General features: G+C 40.4%; 1 protein-coding gene across 1 annotated transcript; it reads left to right on the top strand.

Moving 5' to 3' along the window:
* Positions 1-1,854: 1,854 nt before the first annotated feature.
* LOC139452224 (uncharacterized) lies at positions 1,855-25,993 on the top strand. The gene is made up of 4 exons (XM_071233617.1): positions 1,855-1,954; positions 12,231-12,447; positions 14,784-19,431; positions 21,952-25,993. Exons 2-4 carry the CDS (start codon positions 12,255-12,257, stop codon positions 22,019-22,021), a joined length of 4,911 nt encoding a protein of 1,636 aa, XP_071089718.1. The 5' UTR covers positions 1,855-1,954; positions 12,231-12,254; the 3' UTR covers positions 22,022-25,993.
* The last annotated feature ends 576 nt before the right edge of the window (positions 25,994-26,569 follow it).

Genomic DNA, 26,569 nt, shown 5'->3' with positions numbered 1-26,569 from the left:
CACAGATCCAGTGATCGACAGAAGAGATGTAAAATCACCCAAGCGATTTACTCACTAATCGTTTTTTTATAGCAAGTTTTAATATATATATATCACTATTCTAAAAACAGACACGGGCAACGACACTTTCATCGCTAGCTTCCAAATACACAATGTGTGTTAGCGCACTTGGATTGGAAGAAACAGCGCAGTACCCTTGACCTTATTCGGCGAACCCGTCCGTCCGACTTTAGTTAGATCTCGAGTGGAAGACGAACACGTGGTTTTCGATGAGAACATTTTTTGTACCCGTCCTTCAGACACCATTTTGTCGATGATGGCTACGGGTATTGTTTGCGTGATTTTACTTTTATCAAATCAAGGAGTTTATATAAGTGTTATGTATACTCCGTGATTAAAGGATATATTGCAAACCAAACTATAAGTGTTATATTGCGATGGACGCCGTCGTACAAAGAGCTATGCCGGTCAGGCTGTCGCTGTTGATGTTCAAAGAATCCTGACCTAGACTTGGTAAAGACTGCTAAACAAACTAACGAACAAGAGTCAGTAGGTGGCATATCCCCGTGTTTTCTCATTTGTTTCTGAGGGCAACACTAAAGAAGCCCACGTCATCAAAAATGAAAGGTAAGAAGCGGGTGTTTTTTCTTCAATTATTTGAACGTGAGCTAATACAAAAACAGTATCTCAAAGCAGAGACCATATACCGATATATGGTCTCTGCTCAAAGTCTTCCCGAACTTTGAAAAGGGCCCTTACCTTATGTGCGCATTCGATTCCAAAATCACTTATGCGCCGTCATATACATACAGATGCATATATCTTATTAATGTACATTGAAAACAAAGCGCATTTATCTCTTAATTATTACTTCTTTGAGTGGCATTTAGAAGTTGGAATGGTAACTAAGACAAAATTGTTATGGATGAGCAACTTCTTTATTACAATAGGGCGACGTTTCAGTGTAGATTCTAACACCGTTATCAAGCAAATTGTTATGGATGGGCAACTTCTTTATTACAATAGGGCGAAGTTTCGGTGTAGATTCTAACACCGTTATCAAGCAAATGATCCATTTGTGTTAGCTTTTAATAATTGTACATATATTATCATACCAAACTGGCATATTCCAAATCCCGTGGGAAGCAGGGTTAGCGGCCATTAAATGGATCGGATAGTCTAACTTCGCGATTTGCTTTATTGACTTCATCGTACCTCGACGGTGTTTGACGTTGCAAATATATCAATCACTTGTTTGTCTGGTACAAATTGTGAGGAATGAGGGATTATCCGAGCTTTGGCGACACTGATTCACGGGGGACAGATAATCCGCAATTCCGAGTTGCGTTTTTTTGTATTACCCTCACACATGTAGTCTTTTCTTCAGAGAAAAATAGAATAAATGGGACAACATCTATAGGATATCCGAGGCGATATCTGAACTTGATAAATAAACCTATTTTGTACATAAATTTTGTTTGTTTGTGTACACGTTTGGAATGCATAGATAACAGATTCACATTTGAAACCAGAGACCATATATTATATGGTCTCTGTTGAAACTTAGTATGAAAATCATATGAAAAAAACCCATCTTAGATCAATGAGTTAATCGGAATTATCTCACCGCTGGAATGTATTATATAGAACATTGTTGGCGGGCTATATTTCAGTATGGGAGTGGCTCTAAAACGAACACACACAAAAAACAGTTATCCCAACTACCAATTTAGTGATACTTTTCAATAAATATGCGAATATGTGTACTCGAGTCGAACCCAAGTCCTGAACGAAGACGCCCCCGAAACGACTGGGGAGGTAACTCGCCTCACAAAACAAATGAATATTACGAGTCGCGCGAAAGAGAAAAAGCGAGTGACAGGAGAATGTATTTTCGTCGCTGACGCGGTGGATGCTTGATCAATCTACAATCAAGCCTCTTCTACATGTAGCTGTGAGTACTACTTTTCAAAGAAACCTATTATGTACTGACAGAATTGATATTCCTTTCAAGAATTGATCGCCAATCTATTAGTTTCTCTCGCCGAATTTCTCGTCGGGAACAAAATGGCTACTCTTTCCCGCATGAGGGATGGTTGATGGGGTGATCGGTGAATACCAGATTGGCCATTCAGTGACTCCATTTATGGGATAACTTCACTTGCACTACGACATGTTAGTTTCACCACTGTGACGCTGTGCGTTACCAGGAATATTGTTTTGGGACAACTTTTTCAATGAGGAAATTATTTGACAGATCGATCGTTATCCCACTCAAGTCCACGGCTACACGTGGAGATGTCTGGGACGCAGGAACACGAGTAGGGCCTGTATTAGTACTTTTCTTAACAGCCGACAAAGGGGTATCGTAAGACATGTCGTCATATGGAATGTGTGAATTATTGTAGATCTATATGATAAACGAACAAACTCATTCCTTAGTATAATATAGTAACCAGAAGATAAAACTACATTTATTAATCTGGCAGTCCATTTGCCACATAAAAAACCCTGTTTACTATATCTGTGCAAAGACTGAAAACAACATATGAAAGTTTATGTCCCGATGACATTGTGAAAATGAAATTGCTATCAAGACATTTTCCGGCAAAATTGTCGATTAAGAATTTGTTAAATGTCTGGCGCCATAAATTGGTTAAAACTATAATGTGGTCGTGTGATTATTATTTTGAAATTAATTAAATAACATAACTATGTGATAAATCGCAAAGAACAATAAAGAAAAAAACGTGGTTTATTTCACAATAAAACATTGTTCTATCATGTCGTCATTTCTGGAGATGTGAACATGGGCTTGTAACTTGTGACGTAAATTGGACGACATTGTTATTGAGAGGGATGTGTCTCGTGAGTTGTTCCCGATAGATGTAGCTGGGCAAAGTAGATATACGCAATAGCGGAATCATCGCATCCAAAAGTGGGAGAGATATGACAATCGGTACTGAGGATTGTGGGAATGTGCCAGAAATACCAACCTGTGCATAAAATGGACTTGTCCGACATTGCTGAAGTCGGATTCTATTGAGGGACTCATTATTGTTAAAATGCGGGTAAATATTTTTGAAGCTCGTACATTTCATCATCATCCTTAAAGAGGCTGTACATAATATTGATATCTCTTATAAGAAATAAATGTCTCCTGGTCGTTTATATAATAAAACACTGCAGGGAGATTAACAACGACCAGGAGTTGTTTATTTCTTAAGTAAATGAACAAAATCATATTCTTGCAGTCTGTGGTTTATTGCCTACATACACATATCAGTAGTTCTTTAGCAACCCATGCTTACCGTAAAAGGCGACTTTGCTTTTCGTAAGAGGCGACTAATGGGATCAGGTGGTCTGACTCACTGACTTGGTTGATGCATGTCATCGTACCCCAATTGGGTGGATCGAGGCTCGTGATGTCAATCACTGGATTGTCTGGTCCAGACTTCATTGTACTAAATCATGAATTTTAAAGTTATTATATTTGGACGAAAATCATCCTAAGAAATCGGCAATAATCATGCCCGTATTAATAGCATATTTTTATTTCTCTGACACCAAAATGTTTTTCTTGTGGGTCATTTCATGCTAGCACTAAATGTATTTTTGCTGTGCGATGGCAGACATTTCCACTGGCATGTCGTTGTAAATTGAATACTGATATTTATACGCTGAATAATGTTATTTTTGTTTGTAACTTTTAACGAATATGCAAGTAACAGAACACGCAAATATATAGGTGAAGTTGAAATAATTCGTAAAGATCTCTTTACTGTGTTATTGCCAGCTATCCATATTTTCAATACGTTTTCGAATGCGTTCAACGTTGTTTTGGATTTTGGATTTACAGCAGCCTATGATGTCTCTGTATAACAGCAACAGAAAAAGTAAGGTTATGAAAAATATCTCATGTAATTGTAGGTTAAATAGAGAATCTCAACCAAGTGCCTTTTGATATCAAATATATCAACCCGAGTTGATAAAAGTGGAAAGACTCCGAGGCTTGCTCAATGAGTGATTTCGGTAATTCGTTGCAAATTAGGTGTGGCGGAGTCGGAGTGTGAGAATGTCGGATTAACGGATCAACGGATCTAAATAGCACTGATATAATCGGTTCCCATCATTAGTGTCGGATAAAGCCGATTGTTGGATTAACAAGTGTCGGATTAACAAGACTTGACTGCATGTATCTATTCTCTGACAACTGAGGTTCGTTTCAAAGTGTTGATAGCGGTAATCTGATAGTGGTTGCACTAGATAACAGTGAGTCGATGCACGATTTCTCAGAAATTAACGTAAACAAAATTGAATAAAATATTGAATAAACTTAATAAAATTAATTAAATATATTACAATCATACATCCAGATAGGCATTGAACATGTTTTTATTACCAAATAGTGAAATAACATGATTAAATTGTGTAATTCAGTTTAGATGATTTGACTCTTACTTTCAGTGTTATGTGCTCAGCTGGTTTTGTCATTGCCTTCGAGGAAAAACATCATGTCAGTGTTTGCTTAGGTTGAAACATATCAGTGATATTTTTTGTGAAGCAAACAAGCAATACGTCGTGACAATGCCGCTTATATTAATGTTTTGGTTGACAGTACCATAAAGGGCCTTGGAAAACTGATACAAGTAATGCTACAGCATGGCTTGTATCTATATATTCCATTTTGCAAATCTCACTTTGATAAATAACAGACCAGTTCAAATAAAAAACACTCTTTTACATAAAGAATTTGTACATAATCGATTCTAGCGACCACAAATTCAATTCATGAAGGGATAAGGTTTGATTCACCGAATTACGCGAGTGAAACGTAACAGCCCTACTGATTACCTCCATCATTTAAAATGAATCGACCAGGAAGCTTAAAGGTCCTACTTTGGCTACCTATCTTGCTGTGATCAACTCAGTCACTTGATCAACAGTTGCTGAACTTTGAGGCTGCTTGACCACTTCATTGCTTACGGAAGAGACCCTTTCATTCCACTTTCCATGACAGCCACAACAGAAGTTTCCCCTTCTATTATCTCATTTTGTCTTCACCCGACCATCCTATGGGCCTACACTTTAGCTGGATTGCCTCTGCCTGTCATGTCCCATCTTCCCGAGGCAAGTGAGTTAACTGACTATAAAAGTCCAGTTTCCACCCTTGCCGAACTAGGCTGGTATTATGGAGTTATATTTTGGCTGGACCTAACGAGTCTATGCATAATCCAATCAAAATCGCCCACCGAAATCGAAATCCGGTTCGTAAAGTGTCATGCGGATTTCGGTCGACTGCAGGATTTGCAAAGCATGTGCACCGCTAACTCGTCAACAGATATTTTCTAAATCTTTTCATGCTTTTAATCAAGGTGCTCACGTGATTTGAGGCACTTCGCGATGTAAGACTCATTTTATCACAATATAGATCTTGATTATCGATCGCATCGTCTTGACTGGGCGCCACCGTTTTGTTTGAAGCAAATGCAAGTGATACGAGACGTTGAATCTGATTGGTCAATAGGAGAGGCATAGAAAGGAGATAACTCGTTAAAGCCACTGGTGGCGCTACGATCGAGCCCAGGAATTCCAGCCTAGTTAGGCAAGGGTGGAAACTGGACTTTTCAAGTCAGTTAACTCTCTTGCCTCGGCAAGATGGTCATGTCCAATCCTCATGGGACCCGAGCAGTCGCTTCTACCATGGGCCTACATAGCAACTGCTCTCTCTTATAGGCTGCTACTGGAAGTCTGATACGGTCTTTGCTTCCCTTCCCATTACCTCCGTGACATCTCTGTTACTGACGTCCAAGGTCTTCACCAATTTTTGCCCCATGGTCCTGGCACAGCAGCTGATGACTGCACATCAGTGCAGAGATAAATGTGTGTACCTGCTCCGGATTTCGTACTACGTATTGTGTATATACTGAATAAGTCCTGAAACTTTACATCCTGAGTTTATTATGTTTTGTGAATTGGGTTCTTAGACTGAGTACCAGAGCTCCAGATAAGTTTTTGGTGTTGTGGGTATTTTACCCATGCATTTTAAAATCATTGGGTATCAGTAATTCTATCTGGGTATTCAAATTTCTGTTACCCACTAGTTTTTACACATGTGGGTATTTAAGTTCAATATTTAAAAACACTATTCATCTAGTCCCTGCAAACTGGTGTTGTTTGGGTTCGAGAGCTTTAAAGGACTCGAAAATACCACGATACTTCCACAAGAAAGTGTGATGGCAAATGATCATGATGTAACTGTCATTTGGAGTTTGGCAAGGTTGACGGAATGTCCGTTTATGATTTCAAAATAAGTTGTAGATTTGCTGATCGAATATGCAGGGTTACTTCACAATATTTTGATGATATGCACAAGTTTTATTTTTGTAGCAAATCTGTAATGTTCGTGATACGCTTGGATTTTATTTTACTGCATATTTCTCCATTTTTTATGCATATTTTAGGCAGATACGCAGCTTATCTGGATCTCTGGAGTACCAAATTGGAGGTTGGATTATCTTGTCTATAAAGACTTCGGTCTTAAACATCGAAGTTGCTCCAAGGTGTGGCCGTTTCGACAGTGTCCCAAACTCTTAACCCGTTTACCTATGCTTTATGCAAGTAGGGCCTTGTATTGATTCAAAGATACTCTCGTGTATATTGTCGATCGTTCCTCTTCTCATCTTAGCTTGCTTCAATTCCTTGAGTGGTTTTGATAGGTTTGTTGAAGCGTGAAAAGAGATTCCGAGCAAGCGCATTGAATTGTCCATGTGAGATAGGGATGTGTCTTCTCTTTTAGAATCGATTGGCTGGAGACCCCTTTTGGATTGATAATAAGTCATACGCAGTATTGATTATTTGTTACAGCTACGTGGTCGTTCATGTAACCATGGTAACGATGTCATACCCGACGCATGTTCTACCTGAAATCATGCTTCTATGTCTGACTTATATATAGGGATCATATCACCTGTTATGGTGTATTTTTCTCGCTCACAAGTTATTTTCGTCAAGGCAGTGTTATAGGGTTATTATTTCACTATTTATTCCGCCAGCTTCCTCGTGTATGTCTCACGGGCGTCACTACAGGCAAGGGTATCTGCACCCCACTATCAAACCATGGGATAAATGCCTAGTGCGAGATAGGATAAGAGAAAATAAAATTTAGTTTTACAAAACATTTTTTTTATTTATCCTGTTTCACACAGACATATGCCCTCCCAATGACATCACAGCGTTTCTAGCCTAGAGAATTATGTGGCAGAGGCATTCACATGATCGTATCGTGTAGGCTGCTATGACAGGATTATAGTGTGCAACCCATTTGTTTGGGTGGTAACCATGGTGATGCTGGGATGTGTTTTGGTGAAATGTTTTTTTTGAAACTGGAAACTATGTTCAAGCTTGTTTCCACAGGATCAAAAGAAGAAGGAAGAAATGCATAGTGTGAGATAGGATAAGTACTGTAAATCGTGAAATTAATGCGTCTCCAAAAGAATGCGACCACTGGACCCTAGCCAAAAATGCGACTCAATATGAATGCGACACGCCCTCCTCTCAACATGCTCAAGCATCAGTGGATTTCTATCTAAAGATGTCCTCAGTCAGGTTTAGAATCCTCACCTTGTTCCAACCTTACATTAATCCAATCACACACCAAATAACACCGCTTATTAGCGCTGAGTAAAGTACTTCCGCAAAAACAATACACGTGCGCTGGCTCATGGTGGCCTTTGACACAGTCGCAAAGAACAAAGGGTGGCGTCTGTCTGGATTTGCAGGTGTGATCAGTGATGACATAAGTGAGTAGAACTCTTGTCTTGATCCCAGCTGTGACAATTCACAGGGCGTAATTAGTGTTTGAATGACATAGTTCATATACTTGTTACAAGTACTGCTCAATAAACAGTGGTGTGTAAAACATCAGCGTATGTCTAAGTTGGTATTTCTGCTATCCAAAATGTCTTATTGTTGATATAAATGTGATGTTTAAAAATGCGAGCAAAGACCACACGCATTTTTCGCATTTAATTCACGCTCGCGTTCATTTCAAGATTTACAGTATCATAAATTTACAGTACATCTACTACAAGGCTTCTCCCGATCTATGTGAGGAGGCAATGGGTTTCATGTTTATTGAGACAATGTGAGCCTATTTCCTGTAATTAAGTAACCAGTGAACTCTTCCAATTTACGATGCTTGGCTTTGTTGAACATTCAATGAGTTTATTCAACAATCTCCGATACTTGCCGTCTCCAACACTTGGTAAGAGCTGTACAAACAAAGGGAATTGATTTAATCTTCACCATTTAGGTATCACGTTTCCAACATATCGGAGACATCTCATGTTGGGAATTGTAATTTCATTATTAGTCATATTATTGACTACTTTGTAGCTTATTTCAATACAACCATGCCATGGATTTGTAATTACGTGTTTCCTGAAACAGCTTAAAAATAACTGTTAACATAATACTGGCATATACAATGTGTACCAGCAGCTTTGAGCCGGTCCAGTCTGCCTCGCTTCCAGCTTTCTAGTCGGGTTATTGATTTTTGTCCACTGTGTTAGCTAGACAATCAAGATCGAGTTGAGGCTCTGTTAATCTGTATTTGCGGGTAATATATATTATGGAGTCAGAGTTGGTATTTATTTACAAAAAGTATTATGTTTATTTTGGATGAAATGTGAAGTTGCACAGTCCATAGTCAGTTGTGTTGACATTTTCGGTGGATCCTGAAACTGGGAGCATAAACATGTGAGACGTACTACACCGTGCATGATGTGAGACGTACTACACCGTGCATGATGTGAGACGTACTACACCGTGCATGATGTGAGACGTACTACACCGTGCATGATGTGAGATGTACTACACCGTGCATGATGTGAGATGTACTACACCGTGCATGATGTGAGACGTACTACACCGTGCATGATGTGAGACGTACTACACCGTGCATGATGTGAGACGTACTACACCGTGCATGATGTGAGACGTACTACACCGTGCATGATGTGAGACGTACTACACCGTGCATGATGTGAGACGTACTACACCGTGCATGATGTGAGACGTACTACACCATGCATGATGTGAGACGTACACCGTGCATGATGTGAGACGTACTACACCATGCATGATGTGAGACGAACTACAACGTGCATGATGGCTCAGGGTACATACACTCACAAACAGGGTGCATCACACCTTAAACCCCTCGAGATCGGATGACAAAACACAGTCGGTGCTACGAATGAGCCACAAGATTCAAGGGGGCGGTCGGGTAGCCAAGTGGTTTAAGCGTTCTCCCATTGCAGCCCATTTCTGGTGTCCCCCGCCATGATATTGCTGGAATATTGCTAAAAGGGGCGTAAAACCATACTCACTCACTAATCTGTCACGAGACCCTTCCCAGTGAGTGTAGAAGGGAGGTGAAAGTCAAGATGGAAGGTCCTATTGGGATGAGGTGCTTTCCATCCTAAAACTCAAAGGTTAACCCAGAAATTGGTATTTGCAGAACAAAATTGTGAAATGTAAATATGACCATGCTAGAAAGTTAAGAATGTTGTTTCTGTCGAATGTCTGAGACAGCCCTGGTTGGTTTGTTTGTTGTTTAACGCCGCACTCAGCAATATTCCAGCTCTATGACAGTGGTCTGTAAATAATCGAGTCTGGACTCGACAATCCAGTGACTGATATCATGAACATTAATCCATGCAATTGAGATCGATGACATGCTTCAACCATGTCAGCGAGTCTGACCTCCTGATCCCATTAGTCGTGATTTACAACAAGCATTCCGCCTTTCTGCTCTCTCGAACCCAGAATAGTGTAGCAGTAGTGTAGTAGAAACTAACATGTTTATTCCACTAGTCCTTATAATGATAACACAGCAAAACCCTTAAAAATGGCAAATTTCTACTAGTCCTTATGATACCTTAACTATTGGGCAGTTTTGAAGGACAACGGGACTACCGTACATTTTTTACGCTGGTGTTTGAAGATGGAAGGAATTCGAAGGTATGGAAGCTGCACTTGGAAAGTAGATAAGACACAATCGCCCTCTTGTTGCCAGCCCTCTAGAAACTGTCCCATCCCAGACTTCTCCCACAATCAAGCCTGCCATGTCCCTGTAAACAAGGGACAGGTCCTCCTAACTGGTGTACAAAGCCCTTCTGAAAATATCCTTCCAATTCAGTCAAGGCAAATTGATATGTTTTACTTGTATTTCAATACTTTGATGCTACTAACTATTTCTACAAACATATTTACTCTAAAACTGCTTGCACATAAATAACACTGTCCCCCTTTAGAAGATAGTTCGAATGCAGTAAATCTTTCTTTAAGTGTAAAACCTCGAGGAGAAAGTTTACTAGTAAAAAAAATAAATACTTGCTACCTGCATAAGTAGCAAGACTATTTGTGACTATCACATCAAAGGGGCACTGGTGGCCCAGCTGTCTAAGGCGACGCGATTCGCTGTGCAGAGTTGCGTCCCTTGGGCACTCCAGAAACCTATGATTGTGGGTTCGAATCCCGGTTCGCCCCGATTATGTTTCAAGGTTTGTCAGCACCATACTGGGTTTCACCGAAGTGGTAAACGTCTGAGACCTGCATCACTTCGGGCTTTCCTCCCACATTAAGCTGACACACCGTGATATAACTGGAATACTGTTAAAAGTGGCATTAAATGATTAAACTCAACTCACTCAATTAAGAAGTGAATTTCACATTGTGATGGTTTACTGGAGTATGAACGCTTTAAATCTTGTAAATTTTGTGAATTCTGAAACACTGTAGACAAAATATGTTAAAAAGATTTGGAATGACAAGTATGGGCTAGTGGACTCAGTACAGACTGTTTATCTTATGAAATAAAAAGACCGTGCGCATTGTGATCTCTGAACACTTGAAGAAAATACTTGTGTGTATGTTTTTTATATAATCATGAACCATACTTCTCTATAAGAGTTACTTCCTAATTAGGGCTAGGATGGGTAACTGTGGGTACCCGCGTCCTCCTCAGTACCCACGTACCCTCTGGGTACCCACAGGACTACCCGGACCCGTGGTTAGTAGACTGATATATTATTTAATGACAAAAATTATCTAGAACTCTATGCTTACACTACAAGTCACTCATGTACGTTCACATTTCTTTCTGACTATGCACCCATTCCTTCTGGCTTTTCATATGGTTTAATAAAGATATAACTTAAGTCAACTTAATGACCAGATCATTTAATACATGTATCTAAATACATTTTGCAAGTGCTGTTGTAAAAAAATTCCCAATCTGACATCTTGTATCTCTTGGGACCTACAGTGTGTACCTGGGTAGGGTCGGGTAATAGGGGGGTGGGTACCCGGGTAGTTAATTTGGACTCGTCCCAGCCCATTCCTAATACTTGGCATACTGCATGTTTACTCCTGAAGCCAGACACGTCAATTAATCATGCTGTCCAACATCTCCCGAATAGTGCTGTAGGCCTGTCACCTGGTCAACGTTTCACCTCAGCGAAGTGCTGTATGGGAAAATAGGTCAAACAGCTAGACAGGTACCCTTCCGTTCGCCTCCTAGCTGCTGCAAGTGAAGAGTGCAAGTGCTCAAACCGGTCTAGGAAAGAGCTTGACTCCCTCGTTGTGCCCGACTTACAGAAGCATGTTTTGTGTTACAGTTTGGAATTGTTTAAAAATATTTTTATAATGATACATATGTTCACATATCATCATCCATTTGTGAGACAAAGAAAAAGTTTCTTGAAAAGTTTGTTTCTTTTTGACTATTGCTCATGTCATATTACCCTTGTAACTTTCTCAAACCAAAACGAAAAATGCATGGCACCATGCAATGACCTGGCTGTACGACTTCCAAAATTGGTATGGGAAAAGATTTCCACCCATTTTCAGCAGGAACTTCTTGAGGTGTTCGTTTTCTCATCAAAACACCATCTTTACTGTAGAAACAAACAGGTACATGTCAGGCTCTCTGACGGAAGGGCTTATCTAATGAGTACTTGAATTTCAAGATCGTCACCCAGCAAGGAAATGAGCTGAGTTCGAGTGTACAGGGTTAGCTTCTTGTAAATGAGCTGTACTACTCGAAATAAAAGTACTCTCATTTTAAGAAACGGTATTGTGAAGAGAATGATCCAGGTCATAAGTGGCATCCTCTCGTCTGACATCCACCACCACTCACCATGGTCACTAACTTATTGTTTCAGATGTGACAAGCAAGCAAGGCAATCATGTCTGGACGAGAAGACTGCCCCATAACTCTCTCCGACTCGGATGATGATGGTGCCGATGTCGTCACCGACTCCATCACCATCACTCGCCATGGTCGGTCTCCTTTTTCGAGCAAGCGTTCTTCCACCGTTGCTGCCATCTTGACATCTCCAGGTTCCTCAGTGGTGTTTCCAGCTCAACATGGCACCAATGGTGAGTGGCCAGGGATGTGTCTGGGATTCAGAATTAAGTATCCTGGTCAGGCAACTTAACAAGTTAATTATTTTGTTAAAAAATTGGATATATTTGAAGGTTTTACCTTAGACTGACCATCACTACAATAGTACTGAATTTTTAAAACTAATCAGTGGTTGATCGTCTTAGCGATATAATAACATGCATAGCTCAGGAAACAATGATCTTTCATGTCAAGGGTCAAGGTCATCATCAAGGTTATAGCCTGAAAGAAAGTTTTGCCGCCTAACTCAAGCTTTTCTGGAGGTTAATGAAACCTATTGGTAAATGACTTCCTTAGGGCAGGTTGATATCAGAAAAGGTTTGACTAAATTGTAGAATGTTGACTGTCACTGTCAGTAGAGCAGTGTTAGAAATTGGCTCTAGTCCTATAGTCCTTGCCAAACTGTCCAATAGTTAGGTATCCTAATGACTAGTAGAAATTTGCCTATTTCATGGTTCGGTTTATGTTATCATTATAAGTTTCTACTGGTGTAGAGACAGATTGAATCTGTCTATTAATGCATTATTTATTTTGTATTTGTATACAACTTACTGTTGTACATCTATGTTCAAATTCAGTTGTTGAGTTGGGGATATTTACGACAGACAGTACAATATTATTCAGTCACTGCCATCAATGTTTATCTTTGCCCATTCAAATCTCGCTCATGCGTCTTGCAAATTTGGTTTCTGTTTGAATAGTCATACTGTTTTTGCAAAATTTTCCTCTTTTTTTTGTAATCCAAGCATTTTCAGATCCCCCACTATCCCTGATTAAAACTTCTGTATGTCATCATTTTTCTCTCTAAATCAGTAACTTTCGCTTTGACATTTGAGCATCGGTAAGGTGTCGCTTCATTCTCATTAAAATCAGATCTTAGGCCTCGTTACCACTAAACAATGGTTGGTGGATTGTGATTTTTTACTGTTTGATACAAATATCGATTACTATCGCACAAATGTTTGCTTTGATAACAGTTACACTAAAGGCTAAGTAGTGAAAATAAGTTGTAAATATTTTCATCAATTGCGCCATGCTTGACGCTGTCAACTGTAAATCATCAGTGTGGCAGGTATTTGGCCATCCTGTCAATGAGAAATATGGCTTACCGACCACAGATAAGAGCACATGCAAACATCGTGATACGTATTGGATAGTGACAAAGGTATCATGATCCATGTCGGATTGCACAGTTGGTGTATTGTTCCTGCCCTGGTGTTAACCTTTACCAGGTTTTATGGTTAAAAATCAGTGTTAGAAATTGGCACTAGTCCTGTAGTCTTTGCCAAAGTGCCCAATAGTTAATATTAAAATTTGCCTTTTTAAAGGGTTTTGCTATATGTTATCATTATAAGGACTAGTGGACTAATTTTTTTAGTTTCTACTGCTGTTAAAATACACATTCAGACTATCACTATCCCAATCTGGTCAGCGACACTCTGACTTGACAGATGAAAGGTCGTGCTCCAATGGAATGTTCTCCTGCGATCTGAGATTGCGAGTCGCTTACATAAAAAATGATAAATATCGTTACCTCCTTTTTAAGAACTTGTTTCAAGACCTGCTGCCAAACACACTTTCTGTTTTGATATATTTCTTTATCAGACAGTTGTCAAGTATGCTGTCTATGACATGAGCGACATGCATTTTGTTATTAATACTAAGAACATGCGAGACATACGAAATTTGAAGTTATCCTGCATATTTTAGTGAAAACAATTTAAGATAAATTGATACGATTGAAATATATTCTCAAGCATTTGTTCACTTCTTTCTCGCCTGGGGCGGTCGGGTAGCCTAGTGGTTAAAGCGTTCGCTCATCACGCAGAAGACCCCGGTTCGATTCCCGACATGGGTACAATGTGTGAAGCCCATTTCTGGTGTCCCCCGCTGTGATATTGCTGGAATATTGCTAAAAGCGGGGTAAAACTATACTCACTCACTCTTTCTCGCCCTGCACTTGCTGGTCATTACAAGCAGACGAGTGGATGTTTTTCGAGCCCTTAACTTGAGTGTCATGTTTTTTCCAACTGCACAAAATGTCCAGCTGTAGGTTTTAAAAAACGAAATGTTTCATCAAGGATGTCTGATGTCTCTGACCTGTAATGGGATGACCTCAGACCTTGGTTTAGGTGTAGTGGAAGTAAAATCTGATTTTAGTGATAATGCAGTGATCCATTCATATAATTTTTGATACTATTTTGCCTTTTACACTCCAAATGGAATCTGTCTCAAAACATAATTGTTTGGTGTTGAAGTATTATTTTTTTATAGTATTCTTTGTGATTCGTGTATTTCTTTACATTCATAGATTCTATGTTGAACCGAAGCAAATCGTCACCCATCACACAAGGTTCTGTAAATCAGGTTTTTTCTCCGCAACGTACAATACATCATCATCCACAAAACGTCCCACAGACACATCAATGTCCAAGTAATGGTTTATCTCCAAGGTTGCTTAATCCGCCTTGTGAAATACAAAAAAGACTTTCAGTAGAAAGCATGCAAAGATTGTACGAGACACAAATACCTTCATCAGATCAGGGCATTCAGAAACGAAACAAATATGCAGCAGGACAGTACACCCAGATGAAGAGGCAGACAATGTTGCCTCCTGAAGATGCTGGCAATGGTGTTACTCACAAAGAAGCCTCGTCTTCAGCTATTGGTGATGAAGAGAACCACACAAGACTTCTTGTACCACAAACTGTCAATAAAAAGCTTTCTGAGGTTGTGGGATATATTGTGGACCGATCTTACAAGAAGCCCGGTGCAGGTGGTGATGGAGCTGATGAGGCAGGCAGGTTCAGGTTACTGAATGCATTGTCTAGGGCCAGTACACCAGATTCAGTGATCATTGAATCAGTTGAACAACCTGGTGTTGATTCCAGCAAAATTCCAGTAACAGCTCTCCAAGTAGCTGAAACTCTCCAAGCTCAAATCAAAAGCCCTCTTGAGCCTGTGACTCCGGACATTAAGATCTTGGAATCATTTTCTCTCAGAGATTGCCCCAAAACTTCAACTTGTGTTGTGGAAGTGGTATCGGAAAGAGCTGCACCCTTTGAAGCATTTGAAGCTGATACACCTCCCAAACCTGAGCCAAGGAAGGCCATTATATCTCCATCTGTGAAAATGAATCCAAGAGTGAAACCTAATAGTAATACTAAGCTATTGAGCGTTCTGTGCCAAAAAGCTTTCTATCAGTGCTGTGTAGGTGAATGTGAACATAGTAGTGTCTGTCCGTCAGAATTTGAGGATCATCTCCACAGCATGCATGCCAAGGCCGAGGGATTCCTGTGTGTTCATTGTGGAGATATTGCAACTTCAGCTCAGCTGCTCATTCAGCATCTGCATCACCATGCTGACCAGAACTCCAACTTCCACTGCAACTACTCCAACTGTAAGTTCGTTACTGGACATCCGGACAGCTTCACTAGGCATATCTATCACTATCATGAAAAGGAAGGCCCCCATCTGTGTCTGCTCTGTGGGGAGCAGTTTCAGACTGCACTGGACATGCTTATCCATATGAAAGCAAATTTTCTCAATATTGTTAAATGCCCTCACTGCTCAGCCAAGGATGTGACCAAAAGGAATATTGTCAGACACATGAACGAGTTCCACCCTGATAAAGGGAAACTAGTGACTGTCTCCAGGCAAATTGTGTGTCGGGAACGATTAAGAAACAGTTGGCCAATGTTGCGAAACAACGGCAGGGCTCAGGGTACAAATAGATCAGTTTTTTCGAGTTCAGTTACACAGGATAACAATAGGTCTGTAGTGGAAGGTGACAAAAGAAGCGAGTCGTTTCCAAAGGTAGACTTAACTGATGGAATGAGTGAGGACGTGTCAATGTTTCAGTCCCCTTCTGCTTGTAGGGATGGGTATGTTCCGATTATGTCCGTCAGGGATTCCGAGAGTGGAATTTCTGTTCAGAGGATCAAGACTGAGGTCGATTCGGAAGGACATGATCAACATTGTGATGAAATGCCTGTGTTAGAGGCTTATTCGGAAGGAAATGATCAACTTTGTGATGAAATGCCTGTATTGGATCGGACTAGATGTACCACAAGTCTGTCTGATCTTGACACTGCGCCAAGAGGTGCAAATTATGTTAAAGCAGAGTTAGAGGACATGGACTGTGATGGTGCTGTAACAGAGAAAGATGACATAGATTCAGATCATCCTGTTTCAAAAAGGAACAGTCCAGTGGAGAAGGATTCTACAACTTTAAAAAGCAAAATTGATAGTGGAACTGAAAGGGATGAAACGGTCCAGAAGAGTGAAAGATTTGTGTCACCATCTTCAGCCTCAAAGAAAGACAAATCCCTTCAGAGAGTCAATGCGTGTAGCAAGTGTGACTTCTATACGACATCTGTGGGTCAGATTTACAAGCATATTCGTGAAGTCCACAAGATCGAAGACATGTTCCAGTGCTCGGAGTGCCATGGCTATCTGTGTCAGGATGACGTCATCAGACACCATGTGAAGTATCATCCTGATGCTGATGAGAACTACATCCCTAGCGCCTTGCGCCATGGATTCAACATCAGATACATGAAGAAGTCTGTGTACAAAAGTCCTTCAGTTCAATTTGAGATTGGAAATGATACTTCTACATCCATAGACCCCGTGGAAGATGTGACCAGCAATCTTATGGCAAGATTAAGTGAAGCTAAGGAAGGGGACAAATTGAAACTGACATCATTTGAGTCTCGGATTCTGAATAAGATTATAAACGAAAGAAAAATGACCACATCCATTGTGAGTGGTTGCCAGAAGCCTAGTGTCTCCCAAGTTAGTGTCAGCAAAGAGGTTGGGGCTCCTGTGGCAAAGCCTAAGATCCACCGCTCAAGAAAGAGGCGCCGTCTGACAATGCCAAATAAAGGTGAAAGGAAAAGGCAGCGCTTGGAGACACAAGAAATGTCCCAGGAGGGGACAAAACATGACAGGTGTCAAGAAGAAATGGAGACTTTTTCTGGGGAAGCAGATATGGTCCAGCAAGAGATGTCGGAGGATGATTATCAACCTGATGATTATTCACTGGAAGCGTTTGATGGTGTTCGACAAGGTCCTGAGGATCAAACAGAGAGAAGGTTACCACAGGAAGTAAATGCTGAGTGCCCTCCTTCATGTAATGATGAACCGCCCTCACCTTGTGGAAATTCATCTGCAGTGCATGAAGTGTCTCTGAGGATCCCCAAATCTCCTGCTCTATTGTCTCCTAAAAAATACCAATCTCCAGTCGAACCCTCGCACCAAAGAAACCAATCTCCTCTGAGAGGACCATCCTTGAAATACCAGTCTCCAGTGAAAGGACCTTCTCCCATAAAGTACCAATCTCCAGTGAAAGGACCTTCCCCCATAAAGTACCAATCTCCAGTGAAAGGACCTCCCCCCATAAAGTACCAATCTCCCGTGAAAGGACCTTCCCCCATAAAGTACCAATCTCCCAAGAAGGAAAATCTCTTTTCCTTTGGAGAAATGAATGTGGAAATGGATCCGTCTCCAACAAGTCACCAGACTCCGAAAAAAGAACAGGCACCTGTTGATGAGAAATCTCCTGTTGGGACACCATTGCCAATGAAACATCCGTCTCCCATCAAAGTACAAGGAGAGGGCACAGGGCCAAATCTCACCTTCTCTCAAGTGGACTTTGATGATCCTTCGTATGAGTTCCGATGTAAATACTGCACCTACAGAAGAGGTTCTTTAGAGAAGTTTCTCCATCATACCTACTATCACTTTCACTATAGGCCATACGCTTGTGGCTTTTGTGATTTCAAAGCGTTTTCACATAACCGTGTACTGACCCACATTAAGTTAGACCATCCAAAGAAAGCCAGCAAACCTGTCGTCAAGAGGGTTGAGAATGAAAAAATGGAGGCAAGGTGTCAAAAGACCGCAATGATTTGTTTCATCCCAAAACATGTTGAGGATGTCAGTTTGAGGCGACGTGTCATGATGAAGAAAGAAAGACAGTTACAGAAAAAGAAAATTAAGTTAGAGGACAAAGTGAAGACATCAAATTTGCAATCAGATAAACTGGCAAAGACTGTGAAGATGGCAAAGACTGCGAAGACGGCAAAGACTGCAAAGACCAAGTTGAAAACAATCAAAAATAGTTCTGTGAAGTCGACAAACAAAGCTGAAAATGAAGGATCCTACTTGTGTCCATACTGTCGAACAAACAGATCCTTAATGGTATGGACGAAGCTTGTGATAGAGATATGCTACCATATTCATTACAAGCCCCTGAATTGTAGCTACTGTGAGGACCTGCAGTCCGCATCAATGTACTGTGTGCAGAAACACATAGAGAAGGTGCATCCCGGGAAGGAAGTCATAGCCAGGGAGGAAAAAGATCCACATAAAGAAAAAAGACTGAAGTTACTTTTACAGAGGTCGATAGACCTGTCCCAGAAATACAGACAAGAACTGAAGAGAAAAGACCTCAGTGGGAAAGCTAAGAAAGTGAAGAAGAAGCATGCTGGTGTTAAAGGAGCATTGCATCCTGCTGGAGATGGTTGTCAGGGTCAACCTCTGTCAGCTTCTGACGTAACCGTGGGAAACAACTCTTCGAACACCACACTACAGACAGACGGGAACTCAACAGCTGTTGGCCGCACATCTATAGCTCCATCATCCCAAACTATCAAGACTGGGAAAAACAGTATAAGCCCTAAAGACGTGGGCTCCAAGAAAGTTCCTTCTTCTGAAGATCTTTGTGACGCGAAATCTGATTCTCCCAAGGACCTGCCTGCTTCTCCTGAGGACATGACTGTCAAGAAGTCCCATGAGTTGTTCAAGGAGACGCGGGATGATTATGGAGAAGTGCTATATGAGTGCTTAAAATGTGATTACACCATACGAAACCTGAAGTCAATGTATACCCATTCGTACAAGCATCAACCCAAGATCTTCAAGTGTTATTACTGTGACCTTACTGCCTACCCAAGGTAAGATTTGCCCCTTTTGACAATGATTAATGCAAGGTTAAGATATACTTATGACTGAGTTGTTGTTTCTAGAACCTTTTCTTGAAGCGAGCTTATGGTAGAGTTTAGACAAGGGAAAGCCAATGGTGCTGCACCTTCCTGAAGCAAGAGAGTTACTTCTTTGATAGGCATTTAGAAGTTGGAGTACTAAGTTAGGATAAGAATTTATGTATGAACAACTTCTTTGATAACGGAGTTAGAACCTACACCGAAACGTCGCTCTTAATTGTAATAAAGAAGTTGTTCATCTATAAATTCTTATCCTTACTTAGCAAGAGTTAGTCCAGTTTCCACTTATGCCGAACTAGGCTGGAATTATGGAGATATCTTTAAGCTGGACTAACGAGTCTCTGCATAGTCCAATCAAATTGCGTAACGAAATTGACATCCAGTTCACAAACTGCTTTATAGAATTCGGTATATTGCAGGATTTGATAAGCATATATTTTCAAAATGTTTTCATTTTTTAATCAATTAATCAACATCCTCCATGCCATTGGTGAGCATCTTCCTGAGGCAAGAGAGTAAACTGACTATACAAGTCCAGTTTCCATCCTTGCCGAACTAGGCTGGTATTATGAAGTCTATGCATAGTCCAATCAAAATCGTGCACCGATATCGAAATCCGGTTCGTAAACTGTCGTGCAGATTTCTGTCGATTGCAGGATTCGCAAATCATGTACACCGCCAACTCGTTGTCAGCAGATATTTTCTAAATCTTTTCATGCTTTTAATCAAGGTGCTCACGTGATTTGATGCATTTCGCGATGTAAGACCCGTTTTATCACGATATTGAACTTGATTATTGATCAGATCGTCCTGACTAGCACCACCATTTTGTGTGAAGCAAACGCAAGTGATACGAGAGGTGGAATCTGTTTGGTCCATAGGCGAGGCATAGAAGGGACATAACTGGTAATAGCCACTGGTGGCGCTATGATCGAGCCCAGGAATTCCATCCTAGTTCGGCAAGGATGGAAACTGGACTTTCAAAGTCAGTTAACTCTCTTGTCTCGGGAAGATGTTGGTGAGCAGTGACACATTTGTGCATGGTTACACTGTGGACGTTCGAGCTGCAACAGAAAGAGTTGCTCTCAGTCTTTTACAATTGACATTGTCAGCAATGACAACTCTGTTTCGGTAAATCTAAATTTTATTTTATCACAAAAGTTTATGTAAATTATTATCAATGACAACAGTTTCTTATCCATAATCTTTAATATTTCTTCCCATTGACGATACTTCTGATTATCGATTTTTTTAACCAGCCCTACTGCTTAGACAGTGAAGGACAGGGATTTAGTATAACCAGGGCTAGCATACAATAATATGTCAGGTCGCCCAGTGATCTGTTTAATCATAACCACCTCCACAGTAGTTTCAAAAGAAATGGAAAAAATTTGGTTAAGGCAAGTGAAGTTAAACTATGCACAAGTGTAAGGTCAATTTAGATTCGTACTGGGTCCATCAATTTTTTCGAAAATTGTATCTGTTAAATTTAACCTAATTGGCTGTTGATAATGCTACCATCACACCAAAGTTGTTCTATCCCGTTCTAAAAAGAATATACAAGAACAGACTGTGATCACGGTAGAATGGGTAGTTTGGCGTAAAATACGATGCTAGTTCGTTCATAAGCAGTCCTCCATACGTCTGTCTCGTTCTTATCTTGTTCTTGGCCAGTCTGCAGTCTGTTTGTATCAAGGTCGGATCGTGTAAAAGTGCCTGTTCATCCCGACGACGTTTCGAAGCCGTACGAGCATGTCCATAGCCGTTGTCAATCCGTTCTTAACCAGTTCAACCTCGTTCACAATATGTCCAAGCCAGCTGTAACTAATTCTTAACCTGACTGACTCGTTCGCAGTACGTCTTCAACTCATCCCAAGTGCGTTTGTATTTGCATCCTGGCCTGTCCTGGCCCGACTCCTATGGATACCGAGCGCGTTGTAGTCAGTCTTCATTCAGGTTCAGAGCTCCGACCTGTACACATCATGCCTCCAATGAGAAGTCGACCTGGTCGGTGTGCACACTTACTGAAATGTATGTCCGACTGCACCACGTCGTAACACATCCCTAGTAGGTTCGAAGTACGGCAATTCCGTTGGTTATACGTCTTTCTCGTTTTACGTATGTTGTCAATCTGACAAATTGCAGAACGAGATGGGCGGGATAAAATTTTGAGCAGACTCAAAGTTCTAGAACATCCTCCCCGTCTGAGCCCGTCCATGAAGTTCGTAAAAAGACTTGCTACTACGTTCATATACAGTTGGAGCCCATTCAACAACATTTTCACGAATGTATTGAGAACTAGTTCGGTGTGATGGGGTTATAAGGACATATGTTACTGGTATTTGGGCCTTTACATGATCTTTCCATTAACATGATTAAGGTGTTGGACGGACGATTGTATTTTATTACCATAGTTTATGTTACCATGGTTACAGTACGTTGAAATGAAATCTCTTTTCATTCACTTTTCAGGTCTACCATAGTTTGGCATCAGAAACAACATCACTTCCGTTTGAAGCCCAAAGTGATTAATCTTGCTTAGGACCGAAGGCTGGAGATGGAGAACAAGATGAAGGAAATAGCAATACTCTGTGCTAAAGAGGAATAGCCTTGTGATCCAAACCTGTTTTAATAGCTGAAATGTACAAACTGACACGTGTTCAAATATATGTTGCTGCAACTGTCAAAGGGAACTCGTTTGTCCTGTAGGAATCAAATGGGTTGGTTGCACAGTCCACACTCTTCTTCCAGTTTTCAGGTTAGGTATAGGGATGGTCGGGTGGCCTAGTGGTTAAAGTGTTGGCTTGTCACGCCGAAGACCTGTATTCGATGTAATAAGCGCCCAGGACGCTCTTAAAATTAGAAATAGGGGGCTCTTATTAGAATATTATTTGGGTGAAAAAATCAGAGTTGAAAGATCGTAGATTTTGTGGTTTATGTTGACAGCCTGAAATGTTTATATACGACAAGTGATATTTTTCCAGGATTTCATTGCCCATAATTAAGGGTACATATAACACACGAGTGCGTATTATGCACAAATAAATAAGTCTTGTGTACATTGATCAATCAGAAGGGGTGCTAATTGAGATTGTTCACTAGCCAATGTATTAGCAAATATTGCTGTGGGCGCTTATTAGAGCGGTGCGCTTATTACGTGGAGTACGGTAGTTAGTTTTGTGGTGCGGGTGAAGGGTATTCTGTTTCCTGGGTTAACAGTGTATGGACTCCTCTCTGTTGCTAGGTCTTCCTTCTCTTGCCATTGTTGGGTTCTAGTTCATGTTGAGTTCAAATCTTTTGAATATTTAAAAAATATTTAGAGAGCTGCACTTGTGCAATAACCTATGACGTTTGTGAAGTCTTTGTGAAAGTAGTGCACTGTAGAAATTGAATCTGTTTGTTATTCATGAATTGTTTATGGTTATAATAGTGAACAATATTTATTTACCAAAGCATAATCATAATGCACACACAAAGCTTAATAGATTCTATAAATGAATTTTTATATTTACCAAAGTAGTTTCAGTCCATGAGGTTGGTGAGTGACTGATGCTGTAATACAATGGTATGTATCTAAATCTGTGAGCCTCTAACTTTCTGTACATACTGTGTTCTTATCTGTACATAGCGCGTTGTGACCTGTATATTCCATGTTGTGATCTGTACAGATGTTTTAGGCCATAGGAAACTAATTGCTAGATTATCATACGGTTTGTTTTTTTCAAAAGTGGGGAGGGAGGCTTTTTATTTTCTATTTTCTATTAAAGTCGTCAAGACTGGACACCTTGGTATGACTGAAATAAGGAAGATAATGAATAAACATTGCTTTCAATAGTTTTCATAGTCTGATGTATCTGTGTCAGACCTATTTTCGTTTTCCCAACTTCGTTTATGAATTTATGTCCAATTGATATCAACTTGTCAAGTTCTCCACAAGTGAACTTGTTGAAGAGTCATAACTCTGGCAAAGGACAGGTGTACCAGTCTTTAATAGTTTGCACCAGTTTACGGCTTGTCGTAAAGATGAAATGGCTGTTTGACAGCTGATGTTACCATACTCTAAACATTTCACTCGGGCAAATAAAACTAATTTGTTGGAGGGGGGTTGGTTGTCGTGAGTTGGGCAGGGATGATAATCTAGCAATTAATTTAATGTACCTTATGTTGAATCATAGTAATATCAACCCTGTAGCTGTTACACAGCCTCTTAGACACTGGTAACAATGTCATAATAAGTTCATTCAGTCCTTCACTACTTTGAAGCCCAGGTCCAACTTGCACAAAGTCATCTTAGCGCTAACATTACTGTAACTCCCATTCTTTATCATACGCTTACGACAGGCAAAGCGCTACAATCGCTTTGTGGAACGGGGCCCTGGGCCCAATTGCACAAAGCCATCTTAGCGCTCACATTATCGTAAGCCTGTGTTAAAGTATGGGAGTTACGATTATCTTAGCGCTAAGATCGCTTTGTGCAAGTGGGCCCAGGATTGAAACTTCTTAGTGTTGTACACAGTCCACGCAAGCTTGAAATGGCCTTGAATTTAATTATACCGATTAATTGCCGATCTTGGCAAGTCCTCAAATTCAGATTGTATCTATTTATTTTTATTTATTGTCAGTAACCAAGGAGTTATCTCCCTTCTAGATATTGTCTTCCGTAATACTTGATATGCCTGAATTAATATTAAACTTAAACGGATGGAGATAATCACAGGAAAATGGCAGTAAGTTTACATGATGTTTAGTTTATATAGCATTGAATTTTGGGAGCCTTCAATTAAGAAGTGGGGGGCAAGGGTGGCCCAGTCGTCGCTGTGCAGAGTTGCGTACCTTGGGCACTCCAGAAACCTATGATTGCAGGTTCGAATCCCGGTTCGCCCCGATTATGTTTCTAGGTCTGTCAGCACCATACCCGTGCTTGTGGGTTTCACCGAAGTGGTAAACGTCCGAGACCTGCATCGCCTCGGTCTTTCCTCCCACATTAAGCTGACACGGCGCGATGTAACTGGAATACTGTTAAAAGTGGCATTAAATGATTAAACTCAACTCACTCAATTAAGAAGTGAATTTCACGTTGTGATGGTTTACTGGAGTATGAACGCTTTAAACCGCGTAAGTTTTGTGAATTCTGAAACTCTGTAGACAAAATATGTTAAAAAGATTTGGAATGACAAGTATGGGCTAGTGGACTCAGTACAGACTGTTTATTAAGATTTTCATATCGGACCAACTCATCTATTTTGCAGACAATCCAAACAGTATTGCTTGTATGAGGACAAAACTTAAGTAGTGTTACATCTGTCCACCAATCAAGGCATAATGTCTGAAACGAGATTTGTGGGATGCTAGTCCTACTCAGTACAAGATGAACTTGGCATGATGGGGAATATCACGTATAAATAGTAACCGGGTATATGCATGCTTACTTGACACTGGCGTTCTCCTGAAGTTCCCAATTGACTGTCGATGTGTTAAATACTGACGAAAAGAAGTAAGGGAACAGCTATGATTGACAAATGGTTTAAAAATGCAAATTTGACTTCAATATTTGTTTGCTTTTGTGGAATATATAAACATGAAAAATGTGCACACTGTAAGTGCGAGAAGCACACAAGTCACAGACTGTTTATTTAATAAAACATCTGTGGTTAGGAAAACTGTAGATGATATGAAACTTGGTGACATTGTTCAGCGCAATACACAAGCAACGAAATTAAAGTAATCTACTTGTTAGGTGGCCTAATTTTTAAAATCAAGCAAACCATGCTTGCAGTAAAAGGCGACTATGCTTGTCATAAGAGGCGACTAATGGGATCGGGTGGTCAGGCTCGCTGACATGGTTGAAGCATGTCATCAATCCCAATTGCGTGGATCGATGCTCATGATATCAATCACTGGATTGTCTGGTCCAGACTCGATTATGTACAGACCGCCGTCATATAGCTGGAATATTGCTGAGTGCGGGGTAAAACAACAAACCAATTTTAAAATCATTTCTTGGTTACACCATTGTACACAATCAAACGTCTTGCAATTACTTTACAGCTGTAAAATTTCTTGATACATATTCCCTTTTTCTCCATCACTACAAAGCAGTTTTAAATTTCAACTTCCAAATGTACATTTCTCAGCGTTTTTATGAGATTGCAATGAGACACATGAAACTGTGTGTTCTCTCAATTAGCAGATTGTCTGTGAAGAAATCATTAGAAATCAAAGAAGACAGCTGTGGTTATTTCATTACAAATATGACTGAATTGTGTTCAGTAATATTTAATGTGTATGCATGTATATATGAGGTCAGTGGTTGTGGAAGGGCATTATTAGAGATAGTCATGGACCTCAGTCCCACACGTATTGTCTTCCCAAGAGCAATGTAACCATGGTAACAGGATGAATGTGATGGCTATGATGATGCTATTGCTGTCATGTTGATATTATTTTTTCCCGTTTTCTTTTGTCTACGATGGCAACTGTTTTATGTTACCAAATAAATACCTATATGCAAATGTGTCATGGTGATGTCTTGAAGTGAGTGAGTATGGTTTTACACCGCTTTTAGCAATATTCCAGCAATATCACGGCGGGAAACACCAGAAATGGCCTTCACACATTGTACCCATGTCGGGAATCGAACCCGGGTCTTCGGCGTGGCGTGTGAACGCTTTAACCACTAGGCTACCCGGCCGCCCTGATGTCTTGAAATTAAGTGGGGCTATGTGGTTAAGATGCCACATTGTGACCCAAAAACCTTAAGCTGCCAGGGTACATGGGTTCGAATCCCGGAATGGTCTAAGTCAGGTTCTTTGTCAAGATCTTACAAACGTATAAAATATCTACACCAGGGTCACGGGTAGCCAAGTCTCGGTGCGCTAGAGCATTGACGGGTGATTAGTCAAATTGTTCCATACAAAAATATATCCGGGAGTAGCAGTCAGCTGGACCAAAGTGCTACGCTTATGGTTATAAGTTTATTTCAAACATATAAGGTAAAGCTGCAGCTTGTCTAAGTAGGGTTCTTCGTCAAGATCGTACAAATGTTGACACAGGTGGCCAAGTCACGTTGCTGCAGTGAACTGTCAACTCT

Source organism: Haliotis cracherodii, unplaced genomic scaffold (genome assembly GCF_022045235.1).
Source record: "Haliotis cracherodii isolate W230 unplaced genomic scaffold, xgHalCrac1.p SCAF_9, whole genome shotgun sequence".
In the NCBI taxonomy this organism is placed as follows: Eukaryota; Metazoa; Mollusca; class Gastropoda; order Lepetellida; family Haliotidae; genus Haliotis; species Haliotis cracherodii.
This window is presented reverse-complemented; position numbering and strand designations above follow the sequence as displayed.